General features: G+C 31.9%; 1 protein-coding gene across 1 annotated transcript; it reads right to left on the bottom strand.

Moving 5' to 3' along the window:
* Window positions 1-3,473: 3,473 nt before the first annotated feature.
* LOC125222245 (probable xyloglucan glycosyltransferase 12) lies at window positions 3,474-6,707 on the bottom strand. Its single transcript, XM_048124757.1, has 5 exons — window positions 5,738-6,707; window positions 5,359-5,667; window positions 4,891-5,181; window positions 4,684-4,797; window positions 3,474-4,584 (listed from the first exon to the last, which is right to left on the bottom strand). The coding sequence occupies exons 1-5, from the start codon at window positions 6,416-6,418 to the stop codon at window positions 3,940-3,942; spliced, it is 2,040 nt and encodes a 679-aa protein (XP_047980714.1). The 5' UTR covers window positions 6,419-6,707; the 3' UTR covers window positions 3,474-3,939.
* Window positions 6,708-17,667: the final 10,960 nt, after the last annotated feature.

Here is a 17,667-nt window from a genome sequence, read left to right as displayed (position 1 = left end):
GTACTATACTATCCTTAGGTAGTGCGGGCGTGACATTAGAGGTCATCCCTAATTTGATAGCATCTTCCAATCATCAATTTTCATCAAAAGGAATGAGCCCATATGGCTAAATACGACACTCTAATCAAAGGGCTCTAAATAAATTTATAAGTTGGTTGAAATAAAATCGTTTAAAATATTGTTGATTGGGAAACTGTGTGAGCCTAATGAATCGTTCTAAAAATTACTACTAACATTGATGATTCATTAAGCCACACAATTTCTGAAGCAACCTTATTTTTAAATTAATTTTAACCTTCAACCAACTTATCTAAGTAGAGCCATCAAACACAATCTCGTTTCGCTTTATGATAAATGATACTAATAGATTTCACATTCCATTAACTCATTTCATTCTAATATTAATAGTAGTATTATATAAAAATGGAATTAACATTATACTAACTATTTTAATTCACACTATTTATTAATCCTAATTTTGACCTTTGGAAGAGGAGACAAGCCTCACAATGTTTTTTTTGAATAAAGAAAGTAATGAAATTAATGGTGCGGATTTCTCATGATCGAATATTAAGATAAAAAAGTGGCCTTTTTAAAATGGAGAGCTACATAGCAGTCCCTCAAAAGAAAGCAGATAAAAGAGAGAGACACATCCATATCAATTGGTATAAAAATGCCTTTAATTAGTAAAATAGATATAGATATCTATAAAATGTGAATCTTTCTACCTTATTTAATTCATTAGAATATTAGGTCACATGCATGCAAATTATAAAGATTCACGAGATTTGCACCTTTTAATAATTTTATTGATCTATATATATACTAGATCCAAAATTTGCATTTTTCTAGTAGCTACGCTTTCATTTATATTCGTTTCACTTATTTCCCTTATTAATCTAATAAGAAATTTTAGTGGTTTATTTTTTTTTGGGTGATAGAAAATATATAGAATTAAAATGTCAAAAATCATCGAAAAAATCTTAAGACTGCATTATACTTTATACTATATATATACTAAACTTCAATAATTTTCTTCTTTTACATTCAATTATTTATAGGACTAATTCCTAACAATAATGGCATGTAAGTTCATGTAAACCAATTAATTTAATTCTTGATTTTTTTTCGTTTCTTGATTTGGTCTTGATTGCTTGACACTTGCTTTTTAAAGAGTCCACCTCCACAAAATCTTCATTCATGTCGCCCCAGTTGCAGAAAAGAGTGAATAAATACACATAATAATATTGAAACATGTCTGAATCCACCCAACTAACTTTTAAATTTTTTGATATTATTTAAAAATAATAATGACAATAATAGTATCAAATTTATGGATTTTATATGATTATATATATGTCGCGTTGTTCTTGAGCTCTCATTCCCTTTTAAAAAAATGGAAACCAAACAATTTCACAATGCCAACCAACTTAATTAAGAAAATATAGTATATGAATAGAAAATACTATTTCAGCAATAATAAATTAAGATAAAACTTAAATATTTAAATTATTACAGTTATATTAATGATGGTGATAATAAGTAATGATTTTGACAGTAGTAGGTTACGCCACCAACCTTATTTATTGGTATAGGTATATGTAATATGGTCACGAAACATATGAGGTCACAATTATATCTAGATTTTAAAGATTGTCTTAATTATACCCTAGCCATAGCTTCACTTGTATTGTATGAGCTGTTAATTACAGGGAAATTGCACTCAAACAAATCTTAAAAATCCACATACATTATTACGTTTACATGTTGGATATAGTGAAGCTAGCTGTTTGGAAACTTATCTTAAATTAGATGAACAATGGGTGACCATTTAAGCGATGAGATATCAGTGTTGGATCTAGAAAATGAAACTCGTGGAGTTGGATATAGTGAAGAAAGTCGTTGTTGGTATTGAAAAGTAGATGCAGTGCGATGGTTGTTCATAACAATAGATGACGGACGAAGTATGTAAGTGAACGGGTTGGGGTGAAGCACCACACCATTGGATCGGCACTGGTCTAAAGACCTAATTTAATGGAGTTTTCAGTCTTGTAGGACGATGGTAGGATCAATCACCCCAAGTCCACCTAGATCCAACTCATTAACACAAATTCAATTGTAGAATAATGATTTAATAAATATATGTATATAGGAGTCAACTTTTCTCATGTTATTTTTTGTTAAAATGAAAGAAATTAGTGTTTAGGTTTTGAATAAGAGAAAATAATTGGAAAAGTTAGTTAGATTGTCCCTATTGAAGGGTCAATAGATGTGGGAGCATGTTGTTATTTGTGAAAAAAAAATTCATTAAAGGACAAAGGTCATATTCTTCCACATGTGTGTCTCAACACTAAATCTGCTAACCGTTCATTTCCATTAACCACTTGATTCATCTATGACTCATACACACACACATTAAACAACAAATATGATAAGAGACAAGTTAGGATTTAATTTTTTTATTTTTTCCTTGTATATACATATGTTACATTACTGTCATACCTTTATTATAGCTAGAGTGTGAAATAACTTCCACAGTGCTTATTTGCTATGATATTTGCAACGTGATTCATAAATTTCAACTATTAGAAAAAAGAAAATTGAATTAAAAAGGAAAAAAATAAGAAGAAAAGAGGTTGGTTATAATTAATGGTGCATAACAATTACAGCAGAGTGTAACATATTGTTCAATGAATGTTCATCCATGCTTCGCTGCAACACAACGGATAGGCCCTTCTTCCATTAATATGCATTAATTGATTTTGGTGCTTCTTTAATTATTCATCTTAACTCCAAATTTTATTGTCATGACGACAAATGTTCAAATTAAATGCTGGTTACAGAAGGTAGATCGTAGTGGTTAAGAATTATTCTCATGGTGTTGTTCCGTTTAATAAATTAGGTTAGATTGAGACCTATGAAACTTGTTTGATTTGTTAGTAAGGGCTATTACTTAATCTCAAAATAATACATGATGCATATTTTAAAATTTTCTTTTCTTACCCTTCATTACCATTTCAACCTACTCTCTTCGTCCCACAAGAATATGCATTTTTTTCTTTTTAGTCCGTCCCACAAGAATATGCACTTTATAATTTCGGAAATTTTTCTCTCTAATGAGGTGGGCCTCATTCTCCACTATCAATTTTGCATTAATACACCGTCAATCCAAAGTGCATATTCTTTGAAGGCGGAGGGAGTACTACTCATCCTTGATAGGGCACTTTCTCCATTTACTAAATATATCTAACATTTCATTAAGACAATTTGTCGAAAACCATAAAATTTGGTCAAATTTTAATATATCCAACAATTTAAAATATCTGCCGGAAAAAACCATGAAGGTCCAACATACCACAATTTGACCAACCTTACAAATTTTCCGACCATTTGCCCATGTATGAGAACTATTCTACTGACATACTAGTTACATTTTTTGGTGGAAAGAGTACAGTTAAAGGGTAGAGAGATTCTTGGAAGACAAATGGATTTATTATTATATATACCATCTAACAAAGTGAGGTAAGATAGAGAGATACATAGATGGATCTCCATCCACACCTAAACAAGTGAATCATATTTTATCAGATCACTATTTTCCTAAATCCCTCAGCTGTGAGTGAACACAAATTCTTCTTACAAAGGAATTTTACTACTAGAAAAAAAACAAAATAATCCAAACAAGAAAACTAACAATGGATCTGGTGATCTGTCTCTATTTTCCCTTTCACTTCTCCTTCAAGGAGAGATCATCCCATCCTGCACCATCTACTATAAGGCGTGCCCGATGAGGGGAGAAGGCGACTTTCATCCCACACAATTACGGGTTTCTCGTGTCCAAGTTCGTGTCGTATAATATAAGCTTAATCTCAAGTATCCACATTCCGATCCAAAGACGATTTTTCCTACTGATTTACATTGCTATGGCACGTTTCCACCCTACTCGACTTGCTCACCGATCAAATCTAGGCCAACGAGCAAGAACGATATCCCTTGGAAGAGCAGGAAGTAAAAGTGGATACCTTGAGCCGACAGAAGGCTTCTCGCCGAAGCTGTGAGCAGAAGGAACGCGAGCGCCAGCTCTTTCGTGTAAATCCGGTTGTGCTTCTTCTTTTTCTTCTTTTCAGCCGCGAGCTGCTCCTGCTGCATTATCTCCTCACGCATCTCGTCTAGATTAGGCTCCGAGTTGTTCCTGTGGGGCGGTGCGGGGGACTGCTCCTTCTCGGCAAGGGATATGAGGTCGCCCTCGGAGGAGCGCCCCGATTTCTTGGTGACAACCCACTCGTATGCGCTCCCGAGCTGGAAGAGGCCGGAGATCATGGCATTGAATTTGGTCACGGACATGGTGTTCTCGAAGAGGAGGTAAGGGACGATGAATGGGAACGACTTTGGAGACGGGAGTATGTTGAGAAACGACATGGTGGCCGGTATGTAGCAAACGACCCACGACGGGAGCGTCGCCTCTGGGATGAACATGGTCATGGGGAGAATGATGCAGAAAAGTGTGAATGAGTAAAATGGGAGTATCAATTTTCTGAGAAGGAAAAATAGGAATATTATATTGGCCTTCTTCAAAATGCTTATCTGCAAAATCACATTCACTTACATATATCATTACCTCTATTCACAATAGCAAATCTTCCAACACATTTTTTGCATAAAAAGGCAGCCTTTTCGACATACCTCTGATCGAATAATGGCAGGCAAACAGAGGCGGAAGAGCTGCATTGGCCCGGAATGCCATCTGTGCTGCTGCTTCCGGTAAGCCTCGTACGACTCGGGCAGTTCACACTGGCACTGGACATTCAACAAAGCAACATAACTAACACACATAAGGAAAGCAAGAAAAGGGCCAAAAACCATCACCACAGCAGTTGAATTAGCTACTACCTCAACATCGTTGAGGAAAACGAACTTCCATCCATGAAGATGAGCGCGAACAGCAATATCCATATCCTCGACAGTGGTCCTCTCCAACCACCCGCCCGACTCCTCCAACGCCTTTATCCTCCATATACCAGCAGTCCCATTGAAACCGAAGAAATTCAAGAAAATCCCATTAACCTGCTGCTCAACCTCAAAGTGAAAAGCCAGATTAATCAGCTGCAACCGCGTAAGCAGATTCTCTTCCCTGTTCACAAATGACCACCTTGCCTGAACCAATCCTACCTCCTCATTATCCTACAAAATCCAAAGTGAAACCACACTTTTCACTTACAATTCACTACGCTTTTCACTTACAAACAAAAGCATCATGACATAATGCAATAACTACTAAATCCCTCAACATCACAAGCAATTCAAGATTCAATCAAGACCAAATCTAGTCACTCAAAAGTAGGGAAAATCAAAATATACCTTAAAGTGAGGAATGGTTCTCATCAGAAAGTCGGGATTGGGCTGGAAATCAGCGTCGAAAATGGCAACAAATTCGTAATCTTTGACATAACTGCAATTCATGGCTGACTTAAGATTGCCTGCTTTATACCCATCCCTAATAACTCTATGTCTGTATATGATATTGGCACCATTTTGCTGCCATTTATGCACATCCTCCTTTATCATCGACTGCGTCACCGGATCATCCGAATCATCCAATACTTGAACCAACATTCTCCCCTTTGGCCACTCCAAATTGCACACAGCAGCAATAGATTGCTGATAAACCTATCACAATCCAAAAACCCCAAACTCACTAAACAACCCCCCAAAATTCAAGAATTCAAGAAAGCAATACCTCTTTCTCATTGCACATAGGGATCTGAACTAGCACCATTGGGAAATAGCCATCAGCATCGCCAGACTCAAGATCCACAATGCCATGTTTGGCAAGAGGTTTAATGTTTCTCAGCTTGATCCAGAGGCAACCCAGGCAGAGAATCAGCCTATCCAAGCTCTGGATAAGGAAGAGGACTATGCAAACAGTGGTCAAGAGCTGCAGCGGCGGAGCGAGATACTCCACCCTGATCAAAACCCAAGTGGAGTAGAGCCAATCAAAGGCGCCCCTAACGTCGTAGAGGTGGAGATCCGGCTGCCGGAAATGCCAGCCTTTGAAGTAGGCCGCCGTCTCAAAACCGAGAAGGAGGAGCGACAGAAGCAGGAAGGCCTTGATGCAGGAGAAGAATCTCGACTTCCCCGGGGTGTCGGTGCGGCCAGAGGCGACGCGGCGGCGGACGGCGGAGGTGAGGGAGGCGAGGCAGCCGGCGGCGCGGTGGGCCCTGAGGAGGAGGACCCAAGTGAGCTGCTTGGCGTTGCGGTTGCGGCCTCCCTTGACGGCGTCGTTTTGGCAGAGGAAGTCGTCGTCGGAGGGGGATTCGAGCTCCACCATGGACCAATTGTTGGGATTCTCCATCTTCACCACCACCGGCGTGCCCCGGTGTGTCTCCTTCGCCGCCCACCACAGAGATGGAGGAGACATTTCGATTCAAGATTGGATTTTTCGGTGGCCCTTTTCTTGAATTGGGGGTAATGCTGAGAGGTGAAAAGGGGAGAGTTTTGGAGAGGGGGAATGCTACAAAAACTTCATTTTGGGTGAGAGGGAGAAGAGGTGCAGAGAGAGAAGGACGCGTGGGAGTTATGAGATGAAGCTAGACGTCTCCAAAACAATGGAGACATTGGTTTGGAGAATTATTTGCAGCAGGAGCTTAAATTATGATGGAAAACACTATCCATTTAGGGAGAGAAGAGAGAGAGATGGAGTAATGTAAAGACTGTTGAGCATGAGTATAGTACAATAGTCCTATACTACTACAAAATTACAGCTTGCATCAACAAATTATACTACTAGTATTAATTGGAAAAATAAAAGGTAAATTATGAAAATACCATAAATAAAACCAAAAACCCTCAAGGAAAAAATAAAGATAAATATTTTAATCTCAAAATCTATCTTTTTATGATTTTTGCGAATGAAGGGATTGGGAAAATGTGAGTTTTTTGGATTTGGAAAAAGGGACAAAGGTAAAAGGCCAATCAATGAAATAAGGATAGATCATATTATAAAACCGACACAATATTGTGGGCAAACAAGGATTTATTAATATATTAATAATGTAAAAATATAGTACTTTCTTCGTCCCAAGATAAGTGACCTGTATTTCTTTTTGGGATGTCCCACTATAAGTGACCTATTTCCATTTTTAGCAAAAAGTCATCTCTCTTACTTTATTCTCCACTTACTTTATTCTCTCTTCTCTCCTCTACTTTTCCCTCACTCATACTTTACTCTCTCCACTTTAACTTATTTAAATATCATTTCTTAAATCCCGTGTCCAAAAGAAGTAGGTCACTTATCTTGGGACGGAGGGAGTACTACTGTGGGACTCCTAATTTTTAAATGAATGCAGCCCAGAAACATAAAAATGTTCAATAAGAGTTGTATATTGGAAATATAAAGAAATTTTAAAAGAAAGAAAGGGGAGAAAAATTTAATGGATTTATGAGGTAAAGTATGAACTAAAAAGTTTATTTTTCTGATTTGGAGTGGAAGTAAAGCAATTTTCCATTTATTCCTTTTCACTAACTTGAATTTATCATTTTATCTCTTACAAAATTGATTAGTTGACTAACCAAATGGGATGAAAAAAATGATATCGTCTATAAATGTCTAACTTTAGTAACGCGAAAAATATAAAAAAAAATGAGTCAAAAAAGTTAATAGTAATATTTTTATTTTTATATACTAATTTTATAATAAAATAAATTTATAAAACGTGAAATTTAATTACCTAAAAAGAATAAATACATTCAATTTAATGGTAAATATTCTGAATAGCAATACTTGAGTATTTAACATTGGACGATTAGATCGCATCATCGCACTACTTATAATATTAGCAAAAGTAATATTGGATATATGTATATCAACACTTTCTTTCAACTTTTCTATTGCATGTGAAAAGGATAATGATATTGCATTTTTATTTGTCAAGTTCTAGCTAGTTAGGAAGGAATTAAATTACTTTTTTATTTAACGACTTAGTCAGATATTTTGTGGTATAGTTGGATTTTTCCAAATTGATTGCATATGTTATGATATTATGTTGTCTATGGAAGTGTGTGTTTGACTAAAACTTTAGCAATTATATCTACTTATTCAGCAGAAGACAAATGTGCAAACAAAATTTTGCCACTTCAATACCCGATTTTTATTTAATTCGGAACCAATTAAATTAAGAAATATATGGAATAAGTTAGTTAGTTGGGTTCTACGATTTCAACCTTACTTTTAATTAAAAAAAAATAAACTTTTTTGTGCATTAAAAATAGCATTATACAATTGTAATCTAAAGTATTGCCGAATTTTAATGTCTTTAATGACCTAATTTCCCTCTTTACTTGAAATTTAGCAGTACAAATCTAGTGTTTAAATTTCAAGATTATTGACCTAATAATTAACATATCCATAGGTAAATAGAAATGCCTAAAAATGCTAGAATTGGGATGATTTAGTATACCTCAAATGCTATAAAGATACCTTGATTCTGATTAGATCATGATCAGCCCTTGAATATTAAATAAAAATATAGAGCCTACAAATGCTAGCTTAAAAGCCTAAAACCCCCAAAAATTGTTAATAATTAGTTGTTGGTTTCTTTGATTGAGTTTTTTTCTCCGGATTAGCAAATGTGTGCTAACTGTGGCACACTCACTTGTGCATTTCAGTGTTAGTACGTGCAGTTGATATATTGAAAAGATCGAAATATAATGAATATGATTAACATGATAGGAGAAGAAAGTGGAGAATTTTTTAAAATTAAGTTTTTTTAATGTAATGTAGTAAAACAAAAAATCATTCACTATAGTAGATGATGCACTTATAGTGTAGAGGTTCTAAATCATCGCTATTTGAAAAATAGGATATACCATTTGAAGATCCATTCAAAGGAAAATAAAATTTTCAAAAATAATTTTAAAGTATATGGTGATGTAATTTATAACGGTGCTTCATAACGGGCGCGCACGATAGCGAAGTAGTATGAATTTGACATCTTATTAATGATTAAATTATCGATGTAATGACGAAAATAGCCCTCCCGTCTGCTTCATGCACCGACAGTTTTTGTAGTAGGTAGCTTGAACCTATGATGTCCAGTTTCGTAAATTCACATAAAGGCGCGACATCGACAAGTTAATGGGGGCTAAAAGGGAGTAAAGGCCCATTGATAAAAGAAAAGAGACGTCAACTACATATTTAAAACATTATTTACACCAAATAAAATATTTGGACTTTATTATAAACAGTATAATGAAATGTATATATTTTTTATTATTTAATATCACTTTATCCAGATCCTGTTTGATTTTCCACCAAACAATTGTTAAACTTGGATGTGAATCATGTCATGCATTTTTTTTTTTGAATGAATGGCTTGTGATGCGTGTAAAATGATTTGATAATTAAAAAATGGTAAAAGAATGAGCATATACTAGTATTTCTAAATAATTAATATATATTAGTACTATTCATGAAGGTGATTTTTAATTCAAATAATAATTTCTTAATTTTTAATTCAAAGTAAAAGTATTTTTATTTTTGGAATAAATGCAATTACTAGTACTATTTAAGTAGGGGAGTACAAAATTTGGCCAATTTGTAATCAGTTTTACAAGTCCGAAAACAATTTAAAAAATATATATTTTTTAAAAACACAAAAATTGAGACGCTATTATTAGCTTTTGAAATTTTTAAAAAATAACTATAATTAAGTACACAAAAGACATTGTCCATAAGTTGAAGATAAGTTATCTTAATATTTTGCTTTTTAAGGACGCTTCTGTTTGTGTTCATTAATTTTAGCCGTGACACCAACAATAAGGACACTTACATAAAGTGTTGTTGGTATAATTAGATATACTACAAATTAGCGTCCTTAGCTGTTTTTGTCGTTGTAGTAAAACTTAAATCACAAAATTTCAGTTGTTTGGTGTAATTAACTCATTCATGTATTGATCAGTTAATGTCTTGTGGTGATGTCCGAAATAATATTTTATCATTTTTTATTTTTTTATTTTTTTTATATTCTTCTTATTTTAATGGAGTAATATCATTTCGAGTAGCACCAAATAACAATGGTTTGTATAAGCATAATTAAAACTTGGTAATGTCATATTCTATTTTAAACCTTCACGAGACTGATCATAATTTTATTAAAATTCATGATTTCAATTACTATTACACTATAATATTTATTTTGAATGATTATTCCAATTTTAACTGAATTTTAATACTCCTACGGCTACTAGTAGTTTTGGAGACTTTGTTTAGGGGATATAGACTCGACGCTCTTCCATTCAATTAATACTAAAAAAAGCATACTTTTACATAACTTTTTTTTTTATTATTCTTATTATTTTATTGAGAATCCTGCCTTTGTGTGGTGCGGTACAATAAGGATATGGTATTATTTTTTCTTTTTTAACAAATCAATTTGCAATAACAGTTTAGAAACGTCAGTATGTTAGTAGTTGTACTTAATTTCGCATCCATTGAAATTAGAAAATATGGTTGGGTTCAATCTTGTTTGACAAAATTCAAATGATAATTTTTTTTCATAATATATTCAGAATCCCTATATATATTTTTATTTCTTTATTCTTTCTATATGGAAGTCATGACTCATGAGTGATAAAAGGTCAGGTCAAAGAAGCTGAATAAACTAAAGAATATAACAAAAGTACCATCACATCAATGATATTCCACGTGCGCATACTACATTATTCTTTAAAATATGTTATGCATATATATTCCTGGATAAAATTTAAATTAAATAATAAATAGTACTCCAATTAAATTGAATTATTAAACGGGTTATGAAATTATTCGATTTTATACATAGAAACATATTTTTTCTTCTTTTTTGATGAGTTGAGGTCGGATAATGCAAATATATAATATTGTCTAACGAAATTTATTGAGTCAAGAAAATTATCAAAGGATGACTTTGGGTTTTACCAACAAAATATCTCGCGTTATCATAATTGTTGAAAATATCTCGCATTAACATTTTTAGGTTGAAAATATCTTAATTTGGGACATTTTCGAGTAAAAGTGTAAAACGCTAAATGAAAAACACAAGTCAAGACATTTTCGGCGATTATAATAGTGAGACATTTTCGGAAAAGAGTAGTGATAAACGTACGTATACGTATGTACATAACCGAACTTTTTTAACCATTTTACATTGAAAATCATTTTATAAACATTAATTGATTTAAAATAAATTTCATACTAATCATTTTGCAACACTTCAAGAAAGATTTAAAAATTTATACTTAAATATTTGTATATTTAATAAAATATATATTTTCTACTAAATATTGTATATTAATTCAAATCATAGTCGAAATCATGCTACGATTCGACATAAAATTTCTATATCACTTCTTTGTTATTGCTACATATATTACAATAAATAACAAAACTAATTTTTAATTAAATTCACTTAAATCTAAAATTTTTTAAAATATTATGTACATGTACAATTATGTACGATTATCCTTTCCCTTCGGGAATACTAAAGCATTGTGTCAAAATCAATAAATTAATTAACCCATTACCTATATCAAAAACTTGCCGGAAATAGAGCTACATATAGTTGTTGAAGAAACATAATTATACTTTATATAAACATATTGAACAAATTTAAAAAGATAAATTGGATAGAAATGTTTGGTGGATATATATTTTTAAGTAATAAAACCAGAATATGCGTGCTGTATATTTGCACATATTTATTCTAAAAAGGAAAATCCAAAAATAATGGCTTAGAAATGATGGATCGAATTCGGAAATACTATTAATTATAGCATCAACATCATACAACTCAAAAGTGTAAGAATAACCATTTTCAATAATTTTTTTTTACCAGATTACACCTTTAAGAATATTAATGATTACACATCTAATATGGTAGCAATGAAGTGAAGGTGACATTGATTTTATTTACCATTTATATGAATTGAAGCTTCTAATTCGTTGGTGGATTCACAAAATACCGAAAATGGAAGTGTTTACAAAATACAAAAATGCGCTGAGAGTGAAATTCCATTGATTTTGTTTTTATTAAATATCAAAAGAACACGTGAGAATGGAAATAAAACTGAACTTTAATTTTCATCTATCTAAATCAACTGCAAAATACATAAAATTAAAAATTCATACTCCGTATATGTATAAACTAGCTAAATATGTCAAGTAAGAGACAAATAAAATAAAAGCTTTGACAAATAAGGTCAACAAATAATAGTATACTAATTAAATGGAGAGTATCATTCATGACCAATTTATTTGAAAAAAAAAAACTCGTACAGTCATAATTTTGGATCAATTAAATATTTGTTATTCAATAAAGAAACTGTCTCCGGCATGCAACTTGATTATCCAATACTTAACTTTATTAAGAAGATAAATTGGATAGAAATGTTTGGTGGATATTCTGAAGTACTAATAAAACCGGAATTAACGTGCTCTATATTTGCATATATTCACTCTATAAAAAGGAATATTTTTGTCCAAAACTAACGGCGTAGATTTTAGAAGGAAAAGTCTAAAGTAATAATCCAAAACACATGTTAGTTTTTTATTTTCTATGGTGTAATTTGCATACGAGTAGTTGCTAGCATTTGCTAGATAGTACTCTGTAGTTATTTAATATTCTGTGAATAACCAATAAATTAAATAAGTTATAATATTTTCACATTCATTGTATATATCCGTCTTCCATAAATACATGCTACCAGTTACTCCATTATACTACCACCATTCATCCAGAAATATCTATTAATCGCAAAAAAAAAAAAACACACACACACACAAATTCAAGAAAACACCCCAAGTAATACTAATAATTATGTGTAAACTGCGTATTATATTTATTTGTGATATTTTTATTATTTTTGTTAAGACTTAAAAGCCCAACTTTATAACTCAAAATAATAAATTAAATAAGGTTACTAATTACTAGTACTATATTAATTTCATAGAATATTGCTTGGTGAATAAAAGTTTGGAATATAGTGTGAAACAAAGAAGCGTGATTGCCGGATGGAGTGACACGTGGAAGATGAATCTGTTTCGAATTATTTGGTACAGACTACAACAGAGTGTCAGCCACCGCCGGCGAGCGGCGTTTGTCGCCACTTCAGATTATATGTATGATTCTAATAACTAAAATTCTATTTTACTATCTTGCATTTATCGTTTTGTCATTTTTATAATTTTGGGCTTCACATTTAAATTTAATACAATAAAATATATATTCTCGCCATTAATGTTATTCTCTACTAAATAGTAAATTCACAACCTCAATGCTTGTTACAGTATATTGACCAAATCGTCATCATATTATAATTTCCGATTCTCGCATAATAAGATGTATTTAAATTCTCGAAAACGGTAGATTAGCATAGTTCGATGTTATGCTATTAGAACTATGGAGTATTTTTTTCGTTTCTCTTGTCATTTCTATTACTTGCTTCTATGTTAACTAACTACTACGGAGTAGTATTTTTTGCATATATTTTTATATTTTGTCTTTGTGCTCTTTTCTTATTCTTAATTGTAGGTGCTTGTCTTGGATTTTGTAATTATATTGTTTGGAACTTTATACGATGTGTGCTACCTCTTTGCTTTCGCTCTTCTTCAACTCTTTTGTTGTTTGACTTCTATATTGCTTTGTATTAGAGCATTTGATTTTGTTGATTTATTATTATTTATAGTATTAACTGTTTCTCTACTGTACTATATTGTTTAAAACTTCTTATTCGATATGGTTCTACTCGTATATATGTAGTACGGAGTAATTATTAATTTTAGATAGAGCATTTTCTCATTTGTTTATCATTGATTTGTTTTTATAATTTGTATTTGAACTATTACTTTGTTCTATTTTATAAGTAGCTCTGGGTAGATATCTATTGAATATGAATTAAGGAAAAGTATCTATGACCCATTGAGGTTATAATGAATGTGATACTATAATTAACAAATAATTCGACACCATTACATTGATCTTCTCTGGATTCCATAGCCATCAATGTTTATATAATTCATAATATTCGAAAGAAAAAGAATAGATAATCATTATGCAAGTATAATATTGGGAGCGACATAATGACATTGGTCTTAATTAATTAAAATCAGTAAAGGTTTTAAATTTTTAATTAATAACCACTGAAAAGGCGGATTATAATACTAGTAGGCCACTATTCAAATTTGTGTATGATAAGTGTACAATTAAATATACAAGTACGGTTATAACAATTTCAATTTCATACCATTAAAGTTTAGCAACATCATCAACCTTATAAAAAAATAATATCATACATCATAGTGTCTCAACTTTATGTTACACATCAGCATAATATAATTGACACAACATCACAATATCTTAAACCCAATAATACGATAGCATCAACTCTATATCAATATCATCAACACGTACAACAACACAATAATAACCCAATATCATCAATCATATGTCACAATATTGTTAGCACATTAATAAAATTATATCATCAACAGCCACAATATCATAAACGAAAACCATCTTTACAATGGTCATGCAATTTTTTTATAAACTTATGTAATTAGGATTTTGTTAGAATTCTCATAAAATTATTTTAAATTGATATATTTTTCCAGAAAATGGTTTAAATAAAAATTTATCCAAAATTTTGAATTATTACATGAGAGAGAAATTGATTTTTATTATATGATGTAAAAAATAAGAAAGGGATAGTATGAAATTCTATGTTAACATGACCTAATTATTCTAAACCGTTGGATTGTGTGATCATAAGATCAAGATGTGATCTATTTATTACTTATCATTTTAAATCATACCTCCCATATGATTAATTTCATGCGTGTGTGAGAGAGAGAAACGATTATTTGAGACCAATAAAGAGTGGAACTGATGATGAATGTTCACACGCCATTTCTAGTGATTGATTAATCATCGAGAAAGTAGCATTTGTATTTTATTTATTTTAATCAAAGGTTCGATATTAATAGAGATGTAAGGGAACCACCTGTAACTAGACCTGCTCAAGGTTTACTGAACCGGCGGTTAAAATCAAAACCGAAACCGAAATCGTGAGAATTTATTCGAACCGAAATCGTTGATTTTTGAACCGTGATTCGGTTCAGGTTCAAAATTTCAAACCGAAACCGTGCCGGAACCGCCGGTTCCGGGCGGTTCCAAACCGGAACCGCAAAAAATCGCCGGAAAACCTTGAAATCAAGCCGAAACCGCAAAAAACCGACGGTTCAGAACCGTGAAACCGTGAAAAACTGTAAAAAAACCCACCGGATAACCGCCGGTTCCAAACCGAAACCGAAACCGGCGGTTTTGGAACCGGAACCGTAACGGCAAAACACCATCGCGAACCGGAACCGGCGGTCCGAACCGTAACCGCTGGTTCCGTGGGCACCTCTACCTGTAACTATATAGCATTTGGCATGAAATTTGGTTTGGGATGATAAATTAAGTGGTGATTGGGACCAATCACCAAGTAAAATTGATGTAACATATTGATGTCTACTACATCATTATTCAACGTGTTATGTTGTGACCTTCCAAAATTTTAGGTCAATGTTGAAGTCGACTTCGACAATTTTTTTTCCTTAAACCAATATAATGTTTTTACATATGAAATTAAATCTTTTTTACATGGTGCAATTACCGAGTAATTTGATAATTTGATTTCATTAACACGTGCGAAAATAACAAATATTTGAACGTAAACGAGATTCAACCCAAGATCTCTCGCTAAGTAGATTCTTATGGGGCTTAGCCACTCGAGCGAGAACCAATAGTATTTTAAATATACTATTATATGGTAGATTCATCACACTTTTTTTCACTTCATCATTTTTCAAGAGTAAATTCATACTAATATTTACATTTTATTTTTCTTGTGAAGCGTACATTTTCTAGGTTTCATGATGTAATCTGTTAACAATGTCAACAATAAAGACAAGAAACCATACGCTTTAATCAATAAAAATCAGTTGTACTTGCTCTTTGAATACTATACTATGTTCTTATATTCCGATGCATATTTAAATTAACGAGGAATCTTTCTTTTCCCAAATTTAATTAAATTAATGACGAATATGTCCAAAACGACTGCAACAATCCATCCAATAATTTCATATGGCTAAAGTAGTGAACATCATGGTCTTTGTCCATACAGAAGAGTGTAATGGGAATGTCCACTTTTCTATGCATAAATTTCATTAATTTGAGGAATAGATATATCATAAATTAGACTCATAGTTAAGTTAATGAAACACTTGGGCTAAAAAGAACCTTATGACATTAATCAATTTAGAAAACAAATGAGAACGGTTGACTTGAGTGTTACTGTAATAACATCAAAATAATTGATGTCTCTTTGTTTATGCTTCATAGAATTCGTTCATTGCTTTTTCTCTATAGTGATTATAGAGTGAGTATTTGCGTTTATCTATAATGTTGATTTTATTGCATTTTGTTATTATATCGATTTCGAACTATTTCTATATTTATGTTCAGTAAAATTAATCTTGGTTGTTTTCATGTTTATGTAAATTAATAATTAAGTTTTGTTGTTTATGCAATTTATAATTATGATTTTTATATACAAGAAAAAAAAATATAAAATGTGAATGTGGATTACATACAGTTGTGCTAATCAATTATCTCCATGCTCTTACAAGTGATTTTAGTTTTTATTTTATTTTAATAGAATTGTGAATATTAGGAGTAGTGTTTATTTTTGAAATATTGAAGCCGTTTATTGCAAATATAATTAAAATTAGTATATGATTGAATAGCAACAAAACTCCCTAATGATCTCTCGTCTTTTATTTTTCACTTTTATTATGGACTCTTCATTTTATTACACTTTGGACGTGATATAAATTTATAAAATGCTCAAGCCAAAAAAAATATACTAGCGAACAAAAAAGTATCAGAAGCAAATACCGAATAAGTCAATAAACTATCTAAGTGAATGGTTATTTGCTAAAATTTAAGGCCGATGGCAAATACTCATCAACAAGAAAATATATACACAACAGAGACATAGTAGTACTATATATTTCCTTAAATTGGACAAACTGTATGAAAAGGTTTTATAACGAACCACCAATTCCAAAATTAAAACATATATTCTGGGAAAGATTTGCCCACCAAACAATTTTGACTACTTTTAAGGAAAGTGACTACAATGGAAAAACTAAAATTAAAGGAGCATGTGAGTTGCAGTTGTAATTGTAAACAAGATAAGGAATAGTGACTACAATAGAACTAGACTACATTTGTATAAGAAATCACGTTGATTTTTTGGGTGTCAGATTAGATACAATTTCACCTAAATTAGACTCCATGTGAAAATTAAGAAAAATGTTAAATTTCATAGTTTTTGCAACTTATTTTCAAATTGAGGAATGGACTAGAATTTGATCAAATTATTATTTTTTTTTTTGGCAATTTGCCCTTTTTAATTAAACCTCACAAAAACATATCCCTTAATCTTCATATCAATAGCATTTTGAGTCGTTATTAATGTGGCGCAGATGATATAGCTCTTGTGAACAAATGTGACATTTATTTTGAAATATAAGTGATTGTTATTATGAACTCCATAAAAGTGGTTGTGGGTGTTAAAGGATGAGCA

Source organism: Salvia hispanica, chromosome 4 (assembly GCF_023119035.1).
Source record: "Salvia hispanica cultivar TCC Black 2014 chromosome 4, UniMelb_Shisp_WGS_1.0, whole genome shotgun sequence".
Classification (NCBI taxonomy): Eukaryota; Viridiplantae; Streptophyta; class Magnoliopsida; order Lamiales; family Lamiaceae; genus Salvia; species Salvia hispanica.
The sequence above is the reverse complement of the archived record's forward strand: the minus strand, read 5'-3'. Positions and strand labels throughout refer to the sequence as shown.